Genomic DNA, 17,554 nt, shown 5'->3' with positions numbered 1-17,554 from the left:
TTCTAAGATCTTTAAGGTCCCTTCCAACCCAGCCCTTTCTATGGTTCTCTGACGTTTGATGACCATTCCAATTCAACCCATTCCAGGATTCCGTATTTCTATGATCTTCAAGGACGCTTCCAACCCAACCCATTCTATGGTTCTATGACCTTTAAGGACCCTTCCAACCCAACCCATTCTATGGTTCTATGACCTTTAAGGGCCCTTCCAACCCAACCCATTCTATGGTTCAATGACCTTTAAGGACCCTTCCAACCCATTCTATGGTTCTATGACCTTTTAAGGACCCTTCCAACCCAACCCATTCTATGGTTCTATGACCTTTAAGGACCCTTCCAACACAACCCATTCTATGGTTCTATGACCTTTAAGGGCCCTTCCAACCCAACCCATTCTATGGTTCTATGACCTTTAAGGGCCCTTCCAACCCAACCCATTCTATGGTTCTATGATCTTTAAGGGCCCTTCCAACCCAACCCATTCTATGGTTCTATGACCTTTAAGGGCCCTTCCAACCCATTCTATGGTTCTATGACCTTTAAGGGCCCTTCCAACCCAACCCATTCTATGGTTCTATGACCTTTAAGGGCCCTTCCAACCCAAGAGTTCTATGATGGATGGTGTTCTCTTTGGGTGGAAGCATCCCGCTGTGGGATCTGCTTGTGGATCGTCTTCTTCTGTGGGTTGTGCTGTGGGATATGGGGGCAGGTGGGCTCAGACCCACTCCCCCTGACGCCAGCTCTCTCCCTGCAGCCTCTCGAGCCGACCCGGTGCGGGACATCCGCTGTGAGTTCTGCGGGGAGTTCTTTGAGAACCGCAAGGGTCTGTCGAGCCACGCGCGCTCCCACCTCCGCCAGATGGGGGTGACGGAGTGGTCAGTGAACGGCTCCCCCATCGACACGCTGCGCGAGATCCTCAAGAAGAAATCGAAGCCTTGCGTCATCAAGAAGGAGCCCCACACCTCCATCATCGAAACCCCCAAAGGGTTTGGGGAGGAGGGGTTGGACCCCAAGCCCTCTGGAAAAGTGCTGCAGGCCATGGCCCTCCCTCCACTGGGCGGGCGGACGGGGAAACCCGGCGGCTCCAGCATCGGCCGCGAGCTCTCGCTGTCGCCGCTCACCGCCAAGCCCCACGGCGCCTTCCTGACACCGCTGGCCACCAAACGGCCGCTGCAGGACGACCGCCTGGGTCCCCACCCCGAGGTGAAGCACAAGGCCTACATTCAGACCGAGCTGCCCTTCAAAACCAAGTCCGTGCACGACAAGCCCACGCACACATGTAAGTGTGGGGAGGAGACACGTGGTGTGGCTTGTCCAGGTTCCTGGAAGCTGCAGGGAGGGGCTGGATGGTTGGCATGCGTTGGCCATGGCCACCCGTCAGCTAGGTGTTGTGTTGGTCATGACCACGTGTTGGCCATGATGTTGCATTGGCCATGGCCAACTATCAGCTATGGTGTCGTGTCGGCCATGGTGTTGTGTTGGCCATGGCCATGTGTTGACCATGGTGTTGTGTTGGCCGCAGTCACACCATCCATGGGGCACCATACTTGGATATTGGGCTCGGGTTTTTTGCTGTGATATCTCTGATAGGGAGCAGAGATTTGGGGACCATCCACCACCCACATCCCATTTAGCTGTATCTTGGAGCCTTGACCTTCTGACAGGACCATCCCACAGCTCACCGCCACCTGCCACACGCTGGGGGGGGGCGGATTCCCACCCAGGGGTGGCGGTGGGGGGAATGGGGCACATCTCACCCCCCTGCTCACCACCTGCCCCTGCTCCCCCAGCCACCGAAGCGTGCTGCGAGCTCTGCGGCCTCTACTTTGAGAACCGCAAGGCTCTGGCCAGCCACGCACGGGCACACCTCCGGCAGTTTGGTGTCACCGAGTGGTGCGTCAACGGCTCGCCCATCGAGACGCTCAGCGAATGGATCCGGCACCGGCCACAGAAAGCTGGCGCGTATCGCAGCTACATCCAGGGCGGCCGACCCTTCACTAAGAAATTTCGGAATTCTTCGCACGCCCGAGATCACGACGGAGCACGGAGGATGCCGCTGAGCCTGCAGCACGGCGGGATGGCCCTGCTGAGCAAAGGGCTGGCGGCGGAGCTGGCGCACGGAGAGCCCTGCAAGATCCTGGATGGCACCGGGGAACGGCCCATGGTCACCTCGCCCCTCTCGCTGGTGAAGATGGAAGAGCATCAGCGCACGAATTTCCACAGTGAGTTGGGAGAGGGGCACAGCTGTTGGGATCCGCTTCCCTCGGGAGGGGGACTGGTTGGGATCTGTTTCCCTTGGGATGTGGTTCTCCTGGTGGTGGCAGCCATTGGGATCTGGTTCCCTTGGGATTTGGAGCCGTTGGGATCCTGTTTCCTTGGGAAGTTGGAGCTGTTGGGACATGGTTCCGTTAGGAATGGGGGCCCCTCCTGTCGTCCGGAGCACTGTTGCTCCAAAGCAGAAACATTGTGTCATATCACACAGCTCTCAGCACCACGGGAGTGTTCCCGCTTCCCCCCTGATGCTCCATTTCCCTCCCATTATTCCCCCCTAGAGTTTGAGCGGAGGCAGGCAAGGCCCCTGGACCCCCCCCTGCACCGGGAGGAGGAGGGGGCCGACTTCCAGCAGAAGATGGAGGAGACCCGCCAGCCCCCACCCAGGATGAGGCCGGTGCCCTCGCTGGTCCCCCGCCCGCCGCAGACCTCCCTGGTGAAGTTTGTGGGTAACATCTACACCCTCAAATGCAGGTAGGCCATCCCCTTTTGGACCCCAGCCCACCATAGGCTTAGCTTTTGGGCTCTCTTTGGGCTCCTTGTGGCTTTCTTTCAGGTTCCCCTTTGGGTGCCCTCTGGGTTTCCTTTGGCTTCTGTTTTGTGGGCCTCCCTTTTGAGACAGCCTTTTTGTTTCCTTTGGGCTCTTTATGGCTTTCTTTGAGACTCCCCTTTGGCTTACTTAGAGTTTCCTTTGGGCTCCCATTGAAGCACTCCCTCTGGGCTCCCTTTGAGTCTCTTTTGGGTTTCCTTTGGGCTCCTCTTTTGGGCTCTTTTTGGGGGTTTTCTGTGGGTTTTCTTCAGGGCTCCCTTTTGGTTCCCGTTGGGCTCCCCTTTGGGGGCTCCTGTTGGGTTTCTTTTGAGGCTTCTTTTGGCTTTTTTTGACGCTCCCTTTTGGGGTTTTCCCTTTCACTTCCTGGTGGGCTCTCCTTTGGAACTCCCTTTGGGTTGTCTTTTTGGGTTTCCTTTGGGTTCCCCTTGGGTTTCCTTTGGATTCCTCTTGGGTTCCTCATTGGGCTCGCATTGGCTTCCCTTTGTGTCTCTGAGCTCTTCATTCTTGGGCAGTCCACCCTTCATCACTGCACCTGGGGGTGTGGGACCCCTTCCTCCCTGCTTTTCTGGGTGCGGTGCCCCCAACCCCCCCTCCCCACAGCCTCTGGGCTGCTAAAGGAGCCTTGGACTGATCTGCTGCCCCCGTGTCCCCACAGGTTCTGTGAGGTGGAGTTCCAGGGCCCCCTCTCCATCCAGGAGGAGTGGGTGCGACACCTCCAGCGACACATCCTGGAAATGAATTTCTCCAAAGCAGACCCCCTGCGGGGGGACGCCCCGGCCCCCGAGCCCCCCGCCGTGGCCGAGGCTCAGTAACGGAGCCCCCACCCCGGGGCAATGGAGCCGAACCGGGGCACCCTCCGCCCCCCACCCCGTGCCTGCGTGTCCCCCATGGAGCAACCTCAGCCCCCCCCCCCTTCCTCTACCCCAGTGCCGGGCTGGATGGGGGGCACCCGGCCACAAGCACTACAAGGATCAAAGCCCCCCGGTCCTCCCTCCCCGGGGGTGGTGGCACTCGAGGACGGGGCAGGGGACAGCGGTGGCACCACGTGTGCCCTCCCTCCCGACACCGCGGGTCCGGTTCAGCCCAAAGACGCGGGAGCTGCGTTGGCTTCCACCGGTTCAGGGACACGGGGAGCGAGCGCCGTGCGTTTGTATATGGCCCGAGAGTTGATGTATATTCGATTCCTGCAGGCAGCGCCACCTGTAGTTCCTGGCGCTGTCGGAGCCCGTTGCTCCGGGGTTGCATGTTGCCCCGCTCCCCCTTCCCAAAGGAAAACACTTGGCTCCCCGTCACCACCCCCCGACCCCCAGTTTCCAATGGGACCGTGGGCTGCGGTGATGCTGGGGGGGTCCTGGGGTGGGGGGAGGGGGAATCTGCGGAGCCGCACGTCCCCCTCCCCCCCCCTCCCCGGTCCTCCTCACTGTTGCTATATTTTTGTTTGTTTTTTGTTTGTTTTTTTCCCCTTTGTCTAGCTGCATAGACCTTCGACTTTTTTAACTCTAGTTTTGTGTAGAAAATTTAAGGAGCATTCATTTTTATTTCGAAGTCCCGAGCCCAGCACGGCTCGGAGGGAATTTACCTTTTAACTTTTTTCATTGGGCATATTCTGGTTATTAATGTACCCGGGAATATGTACATTAGATTAAACTTCTGGAAACAACCCCAGGGAAGTGTGTGAGTGCACGGGGGTCCTGACAGGGGATTTTTTGGGGGGGGAAATGAGGTGGTTTTGGTGCCAGAGGCGTGGTTGGAGCTCACAGGGTTGGGAAGAGTGGGGTGAGGACGTGGCTGTGAGTCAGGGCTTGGGAGCATCGTAAAGGGGACATCAGGACATGGCTGATGGCGTGGTATGGGGTTGGGATGGGGATGCTGAGATGGGGATGTGGGGCACACGGGGTCAGGGTGAGGGCATGACCCAGAGCTTGGGATGTTGGGGTCAGGGTGAGGCTGTGTCAGTGGGGACGTTGAGGTCAAAGCGTGGCCGTGACCCCGGGCATAGGGACACCAGGGGCGGGATGGGGACGTCAGGGTGGCCGTTATGGCACAGGGACAGGGGTCGAGAGGAGGCAGTGTCACGTGGCGTGTGGGGGGGAAGATGTCGGGATGGGGGGACATCACGACATGGCCGTGTCCGACGACATAGGTGCACCAGGGTCAAGGTGAGGCTGTTCCGTGGGTATATGGAGGTCGGGGTGAGGCCGTGCCATGGGGACACGGGGACACGGGGTCGGACGCAGCCGCGCCCCCGCGGTTCCGGCACTGGCGCGGTTTCGGCGCGCGCGTTCCCCGCTGGGGGCGGAGCCTCGCGGCCTCAGCCAATGGTGACGCGCGGCGCTGAGGGAGGGGCGCGGCCAAACGTCGCACCTGCGCGGTGGGGGCGGTGCCGGCGGCTGCGGGCCGTTCTGCCACGCGATTGGTGGAGGCAGCGCTCAGCCCTTCCCACGCCCCGGTTGGCCAATCAGAGTAGAGAACGGCGGCGGCACCGCCTCCCTGCCAGCCGACCAATCAACGAACGTTCCCTCGGGGCCCACCGGGAAAGCCGACGATTGACACGCGCATTCTCCAATCGTCAGCGGGACCGCCCTGCGGGAGGTGGAGACGCGACCAATGACCTCCTCCGACCGCCCGGAGGCCGGACCAATGAGCGCGGCGGGAGGGCGGGGGGAGGACACCTTCCGACCAATGAGCGCGGCGGGGAGGCGGGGCGGCGCCGCCGGTACCGTTGGGCGCAGAGGCGGCGGCGGGCGGCGGGCGGCGCCGCCATTATGAGTTACTCAGGTGAGGGCGCGGCGCAAAGATGGCGGCGGGGGCGGCCTGGGGCTTCGGGGAGGGCCGGGGGGCGGCGGGACGTCCCGGAAACGGCGATTTGGGGCCGAACGCGCGGGGTTCTGTCACGGTCCGGTTGGCGGGCGGCCTCACGGAGCTGAGCGCAGGGGATGATCGGCGCCCGCCGGCCGTGCGCTCCTAACGCGGGCCAGGACGCCGTCGGCCCTCTTGGCCACCTGGCTCACCGTCGGCTCACGTTCAGCCCAGCATCAACCAACACCCCCAGGTCCCTTTCCTCTTCACACACATCCAGCCACTCAGCCCCAAGCCTGCAGCGCTGCATGGGGTTGTTGTGGCCAAAGTGCAGGACCCAGCGCTTGGCCTTGTTGAACCTCATCCCATTCACCTCAGCCCAGAGATCCAGCTTATCCGGATCCCTCTGAAGGGCCTCCCTCCCCTCAGGCAGATCCACACCACTCCCAACTTGGTGTCATCTGCAAACGTACTCAGGGGACACAAAGTCCCCTCATCCAGGTCATCAACAAAGATATTAAACAAGGTCGGCCCCAGCACCGACCCCTGGGGACAGACACCACTTGTAACGGGTCTCCAGCTGGATTAACTCCATTAGCCGCTACCCGTTGAGCACAGCCCTCCAGCCAGTTCCTTACCCAAAGCAAGATGTACCTGACCAGGCCACAGGCAGCCAGTTTCCCCAGGAGAATGCTGTGGGAGACAGTGTCAGAGCTTTGCTGAAGTCTAGGTAGACTGCATCGACAGCCTTTCCCTCATCTACCAATCTGGTCACCCAGTCATAGAAGGAGATGAGGTTTGTCGAGCACGACCTGCCTTTCGTGAACCCATGCTGGCTGGGCCTGATCCCCTGCATGCCACGCACACACTGTGTGATTGATCTCACCCAAGGTGATTTGCTCCATAACTTTCCCTTGCACCGAGGTCAGGCTGACAGGCCTGTAGTTCCCCAGTTTCTCCTTACAGCCATTCTTGTGGGTGGGAGTCACACTGACAAGCCTCCAAGGGAGGGGCTGTGAGTGCTGGGATGGATTCGGGGTCACCTTCTGGGGATCTTCCAGGGCTGTTCTTGGAACACGCTTGGGGTCTTGGGACTCTTCTGAAGCTCCTTTGGTTCTCCTTTTGGGGCTCTTTTGGTGGCTGCTTTGGTTCTCCATTGGAGTTCTTTGGGATCTCCTTTTGGGTCATTTGGGGGCTCTTCTTGGAGCTTTGTTGGGATCTTGAGGCTCCTTGGGGGCTCTTTGTGGCTCCTTTGGGGGTTCCTTTGGGCTCTCCTTAGAGCTTTTTGGGATCTTTTGGGGTTCTTTTTGGAGCTCCTTTTGGTGGCTCCTGTGGTGCCCTTTAGGGTCTCCTTTTGGGCTCATTTGTGTGCTTTTGGTGCTTCATTGGGATCTTGAGGCTCCTTTGGAACTCCTTTTGGGGTTCTTTGGTTCTCCTTTTGGGGGCTCATTTGGTTCTCCACAGCAGCTCTTTGGGGTCTCTTCTGGGGGCTCTTCCTGGAGCTTTGCTGGGATCCTGGAGCTGTTCTGGAGCTCCACTGGAGCTCTTTGCAGTCTCCATTTGGGAATCTTTTCAGAGCTTCTTTTGGGGGCTCGTCTTGGATTTTCTTGGGGTTCTTTTAAGGCCAGAGAGATGTTGTCTCACAAAGAATGCCACGTTCTGATTTAATTCTCCAAATCTTTACCTGCAAAATGCTCGACTGTGGGGTTGTGTGTACCCTTTCTGCTCCCTTGTCTTGGAGGTCTGTGTAGGTGCCTCCTGCTTCCAATTTTTGGTGTTAAACCAAAAACACTGGCACTTTCAGGTAGGACAGCGCTGCTGCGTGAAGAGGTTCTGTGTCACAGTGTGGTATGGCAGAAATGGGAGCTGAAAGAAAAAACAGGACCTGATTCAGGGAAAGGACCTGCATCATCCGAAGGTCAACAGGTTGACCATGGGCCAGCAGTGTGCCCTCGTGGCCAAGAAGGCCAGTAATGGCCAGCAGGCTGACTGGGGCCCAGCAGTGTGAACCTTATAGACAAGAAGGCCAGTGGTGGCCAACACGTTGGCCATGAGCTCTTTCCTCTGGGTTAGGAATTGTTCAGAAGTTGTTTGTAGATTGGATTTGCCACCATTTATTTTTTTCAGGGTGTTGCTCCTTTTTGGTGGTAAACAAAACCAATTGTGAGAAGTATGCCTCTGATTACTTCTTCTGTCTTCTTTTCCAGGTTATGGAGACTGGAACTCTGGGACAAACAGAGGCAAGTACACTGCAGCTTAAGCGGGTTTGTTAGCTTCAGGTTCTGAAGGATATAATACAGAGTCTGCATTCCCTCTTCTTTTATTTTTAGGTTTCTTTGCAAACTTTATTTTAAAATTCTTGTCGAGCTGTTAACAACTTCCTTCCCCAGTTTTTTAGGAAGGGCCACATGGCTGAGGATTCAGGTTTCTGTTCCAGCCCACCGTGATATTGCTGCCCAGCTGAAGGCTAAAAAATGGCCTAAAATGGATTTTGGCCATCAGTGTTAACCCAACGAGGCTGATTTTTAGAGGCAGTGTGTTGGGTGCATTCGTTCACCCATGCACCTCAACTCCAATTAAAATATTAGCTGCGCCAGATCACCAGGAATGAGAGCTCTCTATTTTTTTCTTGCAGGGTATGAGAGCTACAATTATGGCTATGGCTACGGGCAGGACAACTCGGGCAACTATGGCTACGGCATGGCTGCCTCCAACTCGTGGGATATGGGCAACTCAGACATGGACATGAACCCCGACGGTGCTGGCAGTGCCGACACCGTCATTGCCAAAATGAACCAGCGCCTGGACATGGTGTCCCACCTGGATGCTGACAGCATGCAGGGTGGGCACTACGGCTCCGGCGGGGACCGGTGAGTGGGAAAATCATGGAATGATTGAATAGATTGGGTTGGAAGGGATTTTAAAGATACTAGAACAATAAAACGGTTGGGTTGGGAGAGTTCTTAAAGATAATAGAATCATGAAATCATGGAATAGTTGAGTTGGAAGAGTTCTTAAGGGTCAGAGAACGACGGAATCACAGCAGAGATGGAATCATCCTTAAAGATCGTAGGACCATGGAATGGTAGAATGGTTGAGTTGGAAGGGTCTTTAAAGATCATAGAACTATAGAATCACAGCATGGTTGGGTTGGAATTGTCCTTAAAGATCATCCACTCCAAGTTCTTTTCCTGGAGGAAAAAGTAATCCGTTAAAATGACCCAAAACAAATTGCTGCCAGTGTCAGCTTTTTGCCTGGTAAAAGTGGGTGTGCACAGGTGTCCCCAGATGTCCAGGAATGGGACAGGAGCTCTAGCTGGGCTGTTTCCCCACACAGCTGATAGCATGGGTTCCTCTTGGTGTTTTGGGGTCTTATAGGGCATCCTGGGCACTCTCAAAGCAATGAGGAGTTTGGGGGCTCAGTTTCTTTGTTTTTTCCATGATGGGGCTTTGGTTCTTCTACCATGCGTGGAGGTGGATAGGGACATTGCAGCTGTGCCTTATCCTAGCCCTTGTCCCACAGAGTGGAAACAGTTCCACACTCAGTGTTACACTGAAGTGTTTAAAACACCAATAAAAACCCATTTTGAAGCATTTTGTTGGTTTAAGCTCTGCTGGGCTCTAACACAGTGCCAACACTATCCCAGAATCCCCAAACCAGCAGAGTTGGAAGGGACTTCTGGAGAGCAGAGGACATCATTGGCCTTCTTGGTTGTGAGGGCACTCTGTTGGCCACTGTTGGCTTTCTTGGCTGTGAGGGAACCCTGTTGGCCACCGTTGACTTTCTTGGCCACAAGGGCACCCTGTTGGCTCGTGGTAAACTTATTGGCCACCATTGGCCTTCTTGGCAATACTCTCACTCCATGGTCACTCTGTTGGCCACCGTTGGCCTTCTTGGCAATGTTCTCACTTCATGGTCACCCTGTTGGCCACTGTTGGCCTTCTTGGCAGTACTCTCACTCCATGGTCACTCTGTTGGCCTTCTTGGCAAAACTCTCAATTCATGGTCACACTGTTGGCCTTCTTGGCTATACTGTCAGTCCATGGTCACTCTCTTGGCCATCATTGGCCTTCTTGGCAATACTCTCACTCCATGGTCACTCTGTTGGCCACTGTTGGCCTTCTTGGCAATACTCTCACTCCATGGTCACTCTGTTGGCCATCATTGGCCTTCTTCCACTGTTGGCCTTCTTGGCTATACTGTCAGTCCATGGTCACCCTGTTGGCTATCGTTGGCCGCCTTGGCAATAATCTCACTCCATGGTCACTCTTTTGGCCACCACTGGCCTTCTTGGCAATAATCCCAGTCCATGGTCACTCTGTTGGCCACCATCGGCCTTCTTGGACCCAAAGGCATGCTGCTGATCCTTCTCTCTCCACAGGTACGACTCATACGAATCCTACGACTCGAGGTCCTCAATGAATGACCGGGACATGTACCGCTCCGGTTACGACTACAACGAGAACGAGAACGACAATGCCTACGACAGTCACTACGACAGTCACTACGACGACCACTATGAAAGTCACTATGACAGCTTCTATGGGAACCGCAGGGACCAGTACCAGCACAGGGCACGGGATGGCTTTGGCCAACGGGGTCAGAACTGGGCGCGGGACGGGCGCAACACCAGACCCATGGCTTCACCATACTCGGGGCGCATGGGCGGGCAGTGGAACGACGCGCCGCGGGGCATGGGCCCCCACGGCTCCTCCCGCCTGCCTTCCCTCTTCTCCCACAACATCATCCCAGAGCTCGGCATGTTCCAAGGGATGCGAGGATTTTCGGGGAACATGCGCTTCGGAGGAGGCATGATGAAGCAGAGGATGAGGAGAAACTGGAAAATGTGGGATTCGGACTTTAAAGTGAGTACTTGTGCAACATCCTCCCAACTCGTTTAACTCGAGCGGATGTTATGCAGCCCCGTAGGGAAATGGTTGTCCTACAAAAGGCTCCAATGCACGCTCTGGGAGGTGGTCATGTGTAGTTCCACACGTTGCTGGCTTGACTTTGTAGTGTGTATCTCCTAAGGACAGACCGAGGAGCGTTCGTATGTGCAGTGCTTTAATCTGAAAACATTTATTTCCTAAAGGTAGGAGAATATCATTGTCATTTTTTACTTAATCTCCTGTTTTATAGCATATAGAGGTGGTGGGCTGTGTCCTGCCTGATGGACTGTGCTGACGAGTAATTGGTGAAACAAAGCACTGCTGGGTGAGGAGAGCGCCGCCCTCACAGTGGTGATGAACCTCTCTCTCCTCTTGCAGCCTCAGAAGAAGAAAATGAAGAAGGATCTCACCGGAAAGAAGCGGAAGCAAACCAGCAGCTCAGATGAACCCGACAGCAAGGCGGCGAAGACAGATGGCTCCGAATCTGACTCTGACAATGGTGAGGGCAGAGGTCCCCAAAGGGGCAACAGCCACCTCGCTTTGCTAGGTGTGGCAGTGGGACCTCAGCTGGCTTCTGACTGTGCTGTTCCTTTCAGAGGAAGGAACCGAAGGAGAATCGGGAGAAAAAGAGGAGAAAGAAGGCTCCAGAGGTGTAAGTAACTCTTGAAAAGTTGTAGTTCCTCATAATTAAGATTGACAGTTTTAGTTGGAGGCAAAGCAATGCAGTGAGGGCAGGTCACCTGAGGAGAAGTGACAACACACATCAATACTGGTTGTGGGCTGGGCTGCCACAAAGGAGCTCTGGAGGGGTGAACCTGTGGTCCCAGTGGTCAACAGTTGAGCCAGCAGCGAGCCCTTGTGGCCAAGAAGTCCAGTGGTGGTGGCTGATGTGTGATTCTGGCTGGCCTTAATGTCCCAATCTTGCATTTTAGGAAGGGGATGATGAAGAAGGTCGAGACTCAGAGAAAGGTGAGTTGGTGTGCGTGCCTAGCAGCTCACAGGAAAGGGAGCAGAGGGATGGTGTGTGCTCTGAATGGGCACATGGAGTAGTGCCCACCACCAGCAGAGGGCTCTGACATGGCCAGGAGAGAGATTTAAGGCTGAATCTCTGGTTTATTCAGATTCCTCCAGTTGTTGGAGTCCACTTACAACCCAACAATTTTACAGTTTTGTAATATTTAAGGACCCTTCCAACCCAACCCATCGCATGATTCTGTAATCTTTGAGGACCCATCCAACCCATCCCATGGTTCTGGGATCTTTACGGACCAATGCAACCCAAGCTGATTCTCTAAAGTAATGGTGATGACAATTAGTCCCCCTTACCCAAGCGAATCTGTAAGTAATTAATTTAAAACCTTCTAAAACCGGAAGTGGTAAACACTAATTAAAATAAAGAGCCAGGAAACCACCTTGAGTGTGTTTGTCCTCCAGTGCCACATCCCCCAAACAGGAATCCTAAATCTGAGGTACATTTGTCCCTGCCTGGAGGGAGCAGCTCCTCGACTCGAGCATCTCTCTGACGAGCAATTTTGGGCCAACCACTGGTCTTGTCCAGGGCAGTTCTCTTGAATCAGGTGCTGTCCTCAAGTAGTGCCCTGAAATGCAACCTGCTTTAAACACTTAGGTGCTTTAACAATTCAAGAAGAGATCAGTCAAATCAAACGCAAATTACAGGCGGGCAAGAAAACTCAAGAGAGGCAAAAGAAGAGGCACCGAGATCGCATGGTGGAAAGGTAACGTCTCTTATTTTATTTCATTAAGTGATGTTGCTTCCTTCTCTGGGAGGAATGCCATGGTTGCAGGCTGGGTCCTTTCTTTGTTCCACAATTTTCCCAGTGCTGTGTTTCTTCCTGCCCATCTCCTTGACTGTACTGAATATTGGATGCATTACAGTTGTGGCAAACTCAAGTTGGCAACATCCAGCCACATTGATGGAGAAATGGGCAAATCTCCAGGGGACATCCCACGAATGCTTAGTGGAGTTGGGGAGAAGCTCAGGACTCGAGTTGTAGGCAGCTCTGCCTTTCTATTGAATGAGTGGCACTTGTCACAGAGATCAGGTTTTAAAGTAACTCTAAAAGGGCTGCAACAGAAATTGGGAAGGGGCGGATATTGTCAGCATAAAACCTAACGAGGTACACGGTGTGTCATTGAACCAGAGCCTTTTTTTAACCGACAAAGTATTGCCACTTCCACTGGCAAACAACACCAACTCTTGCCTAAAAAAGTGGAGATTTGTGCAAAAAATGTCACTTGACAAAGAATTTGTTCTTAAGCTTTAGAGCTCCTTCAGGTAGTTGTCCTCCGAGAGGAACTGATGCCTTCTTTCCACAATAGAATTCTGTCCCTTTCTCCCATCCAGGATACATACTCAGGGAGAATTGTCTTAATTCATAATTAAAGCTTCACTTTAATGATCGAAAAAAGAATTTTTAAGATTTGGAAAGGTTTAAAAAAATTTGGCCTCAAGTTTTTTTGGTGTGACATTCATCCTGAGTTGTTCCTTACTGTTAGCATTTGTTTCCAGTCTGACCTCTTTGAGTATTAGCTGGATTTCTTTATTGTGAAGCTCTCTGTAGTATTTCTTAAGGATGGGGACGCTTTCATGTGCAACCCATTGTAGGGAAACCCACTGTAGGGAGGTTGGACTGAGAGCTGAGCTCCAGAGGTCCCCTCTGGTTCGGTGGTTTGTGAAAGAATCCCAACATCTGAGCACAAACCCAGCCCCTTTCCCCTTTGCCCCCAGGCTGCGTTCCCCACTCTGATGTTTGTCTGCGTTGCCCCCCAGCATTTGGGTTCTGGGATGGAAGCTTCCATTGGCCATCCCTCCAACTCACACCCACTGTCCCAACAGGATCCAGTACGTTTGTTCCCTGTGCAAATACCGCACCTTCTACGACGACGAGATGAACAGTCACCTAGAGAGCAAATTCCACAAGGAACATTTCAAATTTGTTGGAACCAAGTTGCCCCAGCAAACAGCTGACTTCCTGCAGGTGAGCACTGCTGAAGTTTCAGTCCTCTTGAATGAGGTGTGGGTGATTTTTGTGTTGTTTTTCTTTTTTTCAGAGCTGCTGCTCCTAACAAATACTCTTGCCTTCCAGGAATATGTTGCCAATAAAACAAGGAAAACTGAAGAGCGCCGTAAAGCAATTGAGGACATCAACGCAGTTATCCAGCAGATCTATAGGGACCAGGATCTTACACAAGGTGAGTTCTCACCCACGTGTAGTCCCTTTGTGATTGGTTATTAATTAGTTTTGCTGTGGCTCACTGATTGAGCATTCGTGGTGGATTTGATGTTTATCAACATGGAATAAAAATGGAGCTTGAATGTGGTTTCGAATGAGATAATTAAAGTGGTACAACAATATTTGTCCAGTATTTACTGACCTTAGAAGAAAATTCTGGATTAAGGTTCCTTCCAACCCAAACATTCCATAGGGCTGTGATCTTTAAGGACTCCTCCAGCCCAACTGATTCTATGATCTTCAGAGACCCTTCCAGCCCAAGCCATTCAGTGATCTTCAAGCACCCTCCCAGACCAATCCATTCTATCATGTCATGGTTCTGTGACCTTCACGGACCCTTCCACCCCAATCCATTCTTTCACTTTCTGGTTCTGTGATCTTCAAGGACCCTTCCAACCCAACCTGAAGGTTGGATACCCATGAGTTATCCTCCGTGTTTGTTTCCCCTTCCCCTCAGCCCCTGTCCTGCCCCTTGGGAAGACTCCTAGTGCACAGTGAAATGAATTTCTGGTAGAAACATGATGCACATGGGGCTCACCCCGTTCTGATATTCCCTTCCAGACATTGGTATGGAGCACTTCATCAAGAAGGTAGAGGCTGCTCACTGCGCTGCGTGCGACCTCTTCATCCCCATGCAGTATGGCATCATCCAGAAGCACCTGAAGTCACTTGACCACAACCACAACCGCAGGGTGAGTGCTGCCTCCTTCCTGCCCTAGGAATCCCTTTTTATTTAAATACATACATATTTTTTTGGGAGGCTCCAGCCACAAGAACAGCAGAAATGTGGATTTGTTGGCTCAGGCGGTTCCTGAAAATGGGGAGAAATATTTTTCTTCACCTTTGGTTCTGTCTGCAAAGAGGCAGCGCTGAGTTTTGAGGGTCCTGTGTCACTTCTGTGAAATTGGGCAAGGCGTTGATTAAAGCAGCTTCAGCAAAGCCCTGCAGTTCCTTCTGAGCATGAGACCTCATGCCTCTCTCCGTGGTGACACCGATGCCTCACGTGGACAAAACGTGTGTTTATTTCTCTACCCCACACAGGCCATGATGGAGCAGTCCAAGAAATCCTCCCTGGTGGTGGCCAGGAGCATTCTGAACAACAAGCTGATCAGTAAGAAGCTGGAGCGGTACCTGAAGGTGGGTGTGCAGAGCGGCTCTGCGCGGTGTAGTTCTGTCCATAGTTGAGCTTTGGCACTTCATTGCATTTTGGTAACACCTTTGGATCCCTCATTGCTGATTACAGGTTCTTCTGCTCTGTGTGGTGCTCTCTGTGGATGGAAGCACCCACAGAGCCCAAGAGCTGTGTGGTTTGTGCAGATCTGTGCTGAGTTTAAAGCTGAAACTTTTGGGGGTGGTTTGCACACAGCTGCTGTGACCCGGTGTGAAGGGTTTGTCAGCAGGGAAATGTTTGCCTTTTCTTGCAGGGTGAGAATCCTTTCACAGATGACCCCGAAGAAAAAGAGGAGCACGAGGAGGGAGAAGGGGGAACAGCTGGGAACGTGGAGGAAGGGACAGCAGAAGGAGGAGACGAAAACAAGGACGAGGAGGAGAATATGGAAGAAGAGAATGTGGACGATGAGAACAAGGAGGAAAACGTGGGCGATGAGAACAAGGAGGAAGAGAATTTAGACAATGAGAACAAAGAGGAGGAAATTTTAGACGATGAAAACAAAGAGGAAGGAAATCTGGAAGAGGAAAGCAACGATCCCAAGAAGAACCCAGAAGGAAATGAAAACGAGGAGGAGGAAGAAAAAGGGACAAAGAGGGAAACTGAGGCCCAGGCAGAAGCACAAGAAGTGGAGCTGGGCGCAGGGAGCAGAGGGGGGGAGGAGGAGGAGAGCTGGCAGCCTGCTGGGGAATCGCTGCCGGAGGACGAAGAGCAGCAGCCAGCAGAAGGTGAAGAGGAGGAGGAGGAGAGTGAAGAAACCACTGCTGCTCCTGAGGATGAGGATACGGCATAAAACATTGGATAGGAAAGCTGACACAAAAGAACTGGCATCTTTTTTTAAAAACATTGAAAAGAAGCATAACTGTATCTGTGAATTTGATAGCACATGTTGAGTTACCGTTCCACTAAACTCATGTAGGCAGTGGAAGCCTTTAACTGTAAAGTGATTGGGGAAAAATAGATTCCTATTTTATTTTTTGTTCTGTTTTGTTTTTGTGGTTTTGGTTTTTTTTTTGTTTTTTTTTTTGTTTTTTTTAACCAAATCTTCATTTGAGTAGCTAGGTTTTGTGTGGTCTGGTTTTTTAGATGCCTTTGTACTAGGAGAACTTCCTCTGAGCATGTGTACCAACCAGCGCATCGTCACCACCTGGCAAATGAGATCTCTTCTCTCTCCCCCCTTAAAATTTTTCTATATTTAATGAAGATGTGGTTTGTCCCCTCAGCCTGTCTGCCTGGAGCCAGCGGAAGTTCCCTTGCAGGGCGTTCATTTCTGCGATGTACGCTGTGAGGTTCTGCATCATCTCTGTGTGACTGTAATATTCCTCCCTCCCCCCCCTCCCCGCCCCATGTTTTAATGCAGAGCGAAACTTTTCAGTGGTGTCAACATTTGTGGTGTTTGTAAAATGCTTTCACTTGGAGGTGGATGTTGTGGTGGGTGGAGATAAAGGACTACCTGCGACTACCCCGACTCTGCCTTCATTTCAGAGCTGGGAGGAGGTGGCAGCTCAGCACCACTCTACCACCCCTGAAGTGTCGTCACCCGGAGCGCAGATCTGCCTCCTGGAATGAGGGAGAAGCAGACTGATTGCCATTCTCTGGTTCTGTGATCATTAAGGACCCTTCCAGCATAACCCATTCTCTGGTTCTTTGACCTTTAAGGACCCTCCTGGCCCAACAAGCCCTTCTGATTCCACGGCTCTGTGATTTTCTGACCCTTCCAACCATTCCAGGATTCCATCATCTCTAAGGTACCTTCCCAATTCATTCTGTGATTCTTAAGGACTCTTCCAACCCTTCATGGGCAGGACATGACACACATGTTCCATCAGCAAGAAAGAAAGAAAGAAAGAAGGGCGCAATCCACAATTAAATCTCTCCTAATGAGGGCATTGCTGCACTGCTGTTAAGATTTCGAGGCTTTTCAAGTGAAACCTTGCTCCTTAATGCACCAACTATCGCTGTGCTTTGCTGTCCAAGCAAACACGTTGGAGGATATTTTGTGGTATTTGTTCTCCCTCAGAGCACCACGTTTCCTCCTCAAATTTCCTCATTTTTTCCCTCATTTTTCCCTTCATAATTCCTTTTTTTGGTCACATTTCCCTCTTTTGTCCTCACTTTCTCCTTTTTCTCTCTCCTTACACTCCTCCACTTTCCCCACATATTTTTTCCCATTTCTCCTCTTTTTTCACCTTTTCCCATTTTTTCCTTCACATTTCCTCATTTTTCCCCCATTTATTTTCCCTTCTCATTTCTCCCAATTTTCCCTTCACTTTCCACTCAGATTTCCTCATTTTTCTCTTCCCGTTTCCTCACCTTTCTCCATTTTTCCCACTCATTTTTTCATTCTTCCTTATTTTTCCCTATTTATTTATCTCTTCTTTTCCCCTTCACATTTCATCCCTTTCCTCATTTTCCTCTCCTTTTCCTTCACTTTTCCCCTCTACTGTCTCCATTTTTCCTTCACTATTCCTTATTCTTTTTCCTTTTCCCCCATTTCCCCTCTGTTTTCCCCCTTTTCCCCCCAGAATCGAACATCCCTTCCATGTTAATCACAGCCCCTCGAGGAGCAGCAGAGGGACGGGGTCACGCTTAGGGCTGGGGTCAGGGGTCAGAGGTCACGGTG

At 52.6% G+C, this 17,554-nt stretch overlaps 2 protein-coding genes across 11 annotated transcripts in view; both read left to right on the top strand.

Moving 5' to 3' along the window:
• WIZ (WIZ zinc finger) overlaps window positions 1–4,500 on the top strand; it is a 50,356-nt gene extending 45,856 nt beyond the window's left edge. For all 10 annotated transcript variants that reach the window (XM_090128743.1, XM_090128742.1, XM_090128737.1 and 7 more), the window contains 4 exons: window positions 754–1,278; window positions 1,790–2,221; window positions 2,552–2,744; window positions 3,476–4,500. In XM_090128743.1, coding sequence (XP_089984869.1) covers window positions 754–1,278; window positions 1,790–2,221; window positions 2,552–2,744; window positions 3,476–3,632 — 1,307 coding nt within the window. In that variant the 3' untranslated portion in view covers window positions 3,633–4,500. The remainder of the gene's footprint in view (window positions 1–753; window positions 1,279–1,789; window positions 2,222–2,551; window positions 2,745–3,475) is intronic.
• Window positions 4,501–5,474: 974 nt separating this feature from the next.
• Window positions 5,475–16,317, top strand: AKAP8L (A-kinase anchoring protein 8 like). Its single transcript, XM_031608906.2, has 13 exons — window positions 5,475–5,598; window positions 7,827–7,859; window positions 8,255–8,489; window positions 10,002–10,485; window positions 10,888–11,008; window positions 11,106–11,161; window positions 11,442–11,478; window positions 12,137–12,245; window positions 13,367–13,508; window positions 13,617–13,722; window positions 14,325–14,455; window positions 14,805–14,900; window positions 15,188–16,317. The coding sequence occupies exons 1-13, from the start codon at window positions 5,586–5,588 to the stop codon at window positions 15,722–15,724; spliced, it is 2,100 nt and encodes a 699-aa protein (XP_031464766.2). The 5' UTR covers window positions 5,475–5,585; the 3' UTR covers window positions 15,725–16,317.
• The last annotated feature ends 1,237 nt before the right edge of the window (window positions 16,318–17,554 follow it).

This window comes from Phasianus colchicus, chromosome 34 (assembly GCF_987193195.1).
Source record: "Phasianus colchicus chromosome 34, bPhaCol1.hap1.1, whole genome shotgun sequence".
NCBI lineage: Eukaryota > Metazoa > Chordata > Aves > Galliformes > Phasianidae > Phasianus > Phasianus colchicus.
The sequence above is the reverse complement of the archived record's forward strand: the minus strand, read 5'-3'. Positions and strand labels throughout refer to the sequence as shown.

Bases quoted from the DNA above. Each gene is read 5' to 3' on its own strand.
- AKAP8L (XM_031608906.2), top strand. The intron at 7,860-8,254 runs GCAAGTACACTG...TTTTTCTTGCAG, and splicing joins GAACTCTGGGACAAACAGAG to GGTATGAGAGCTACAATTAT. The intron at 8,490-10,001 runs GTGAGTGGGAAA...CTCTCTCCACAG, and splicing joins TACGGCTCCGGCGGGGACCG to GTACGACTCATACGAATCCT.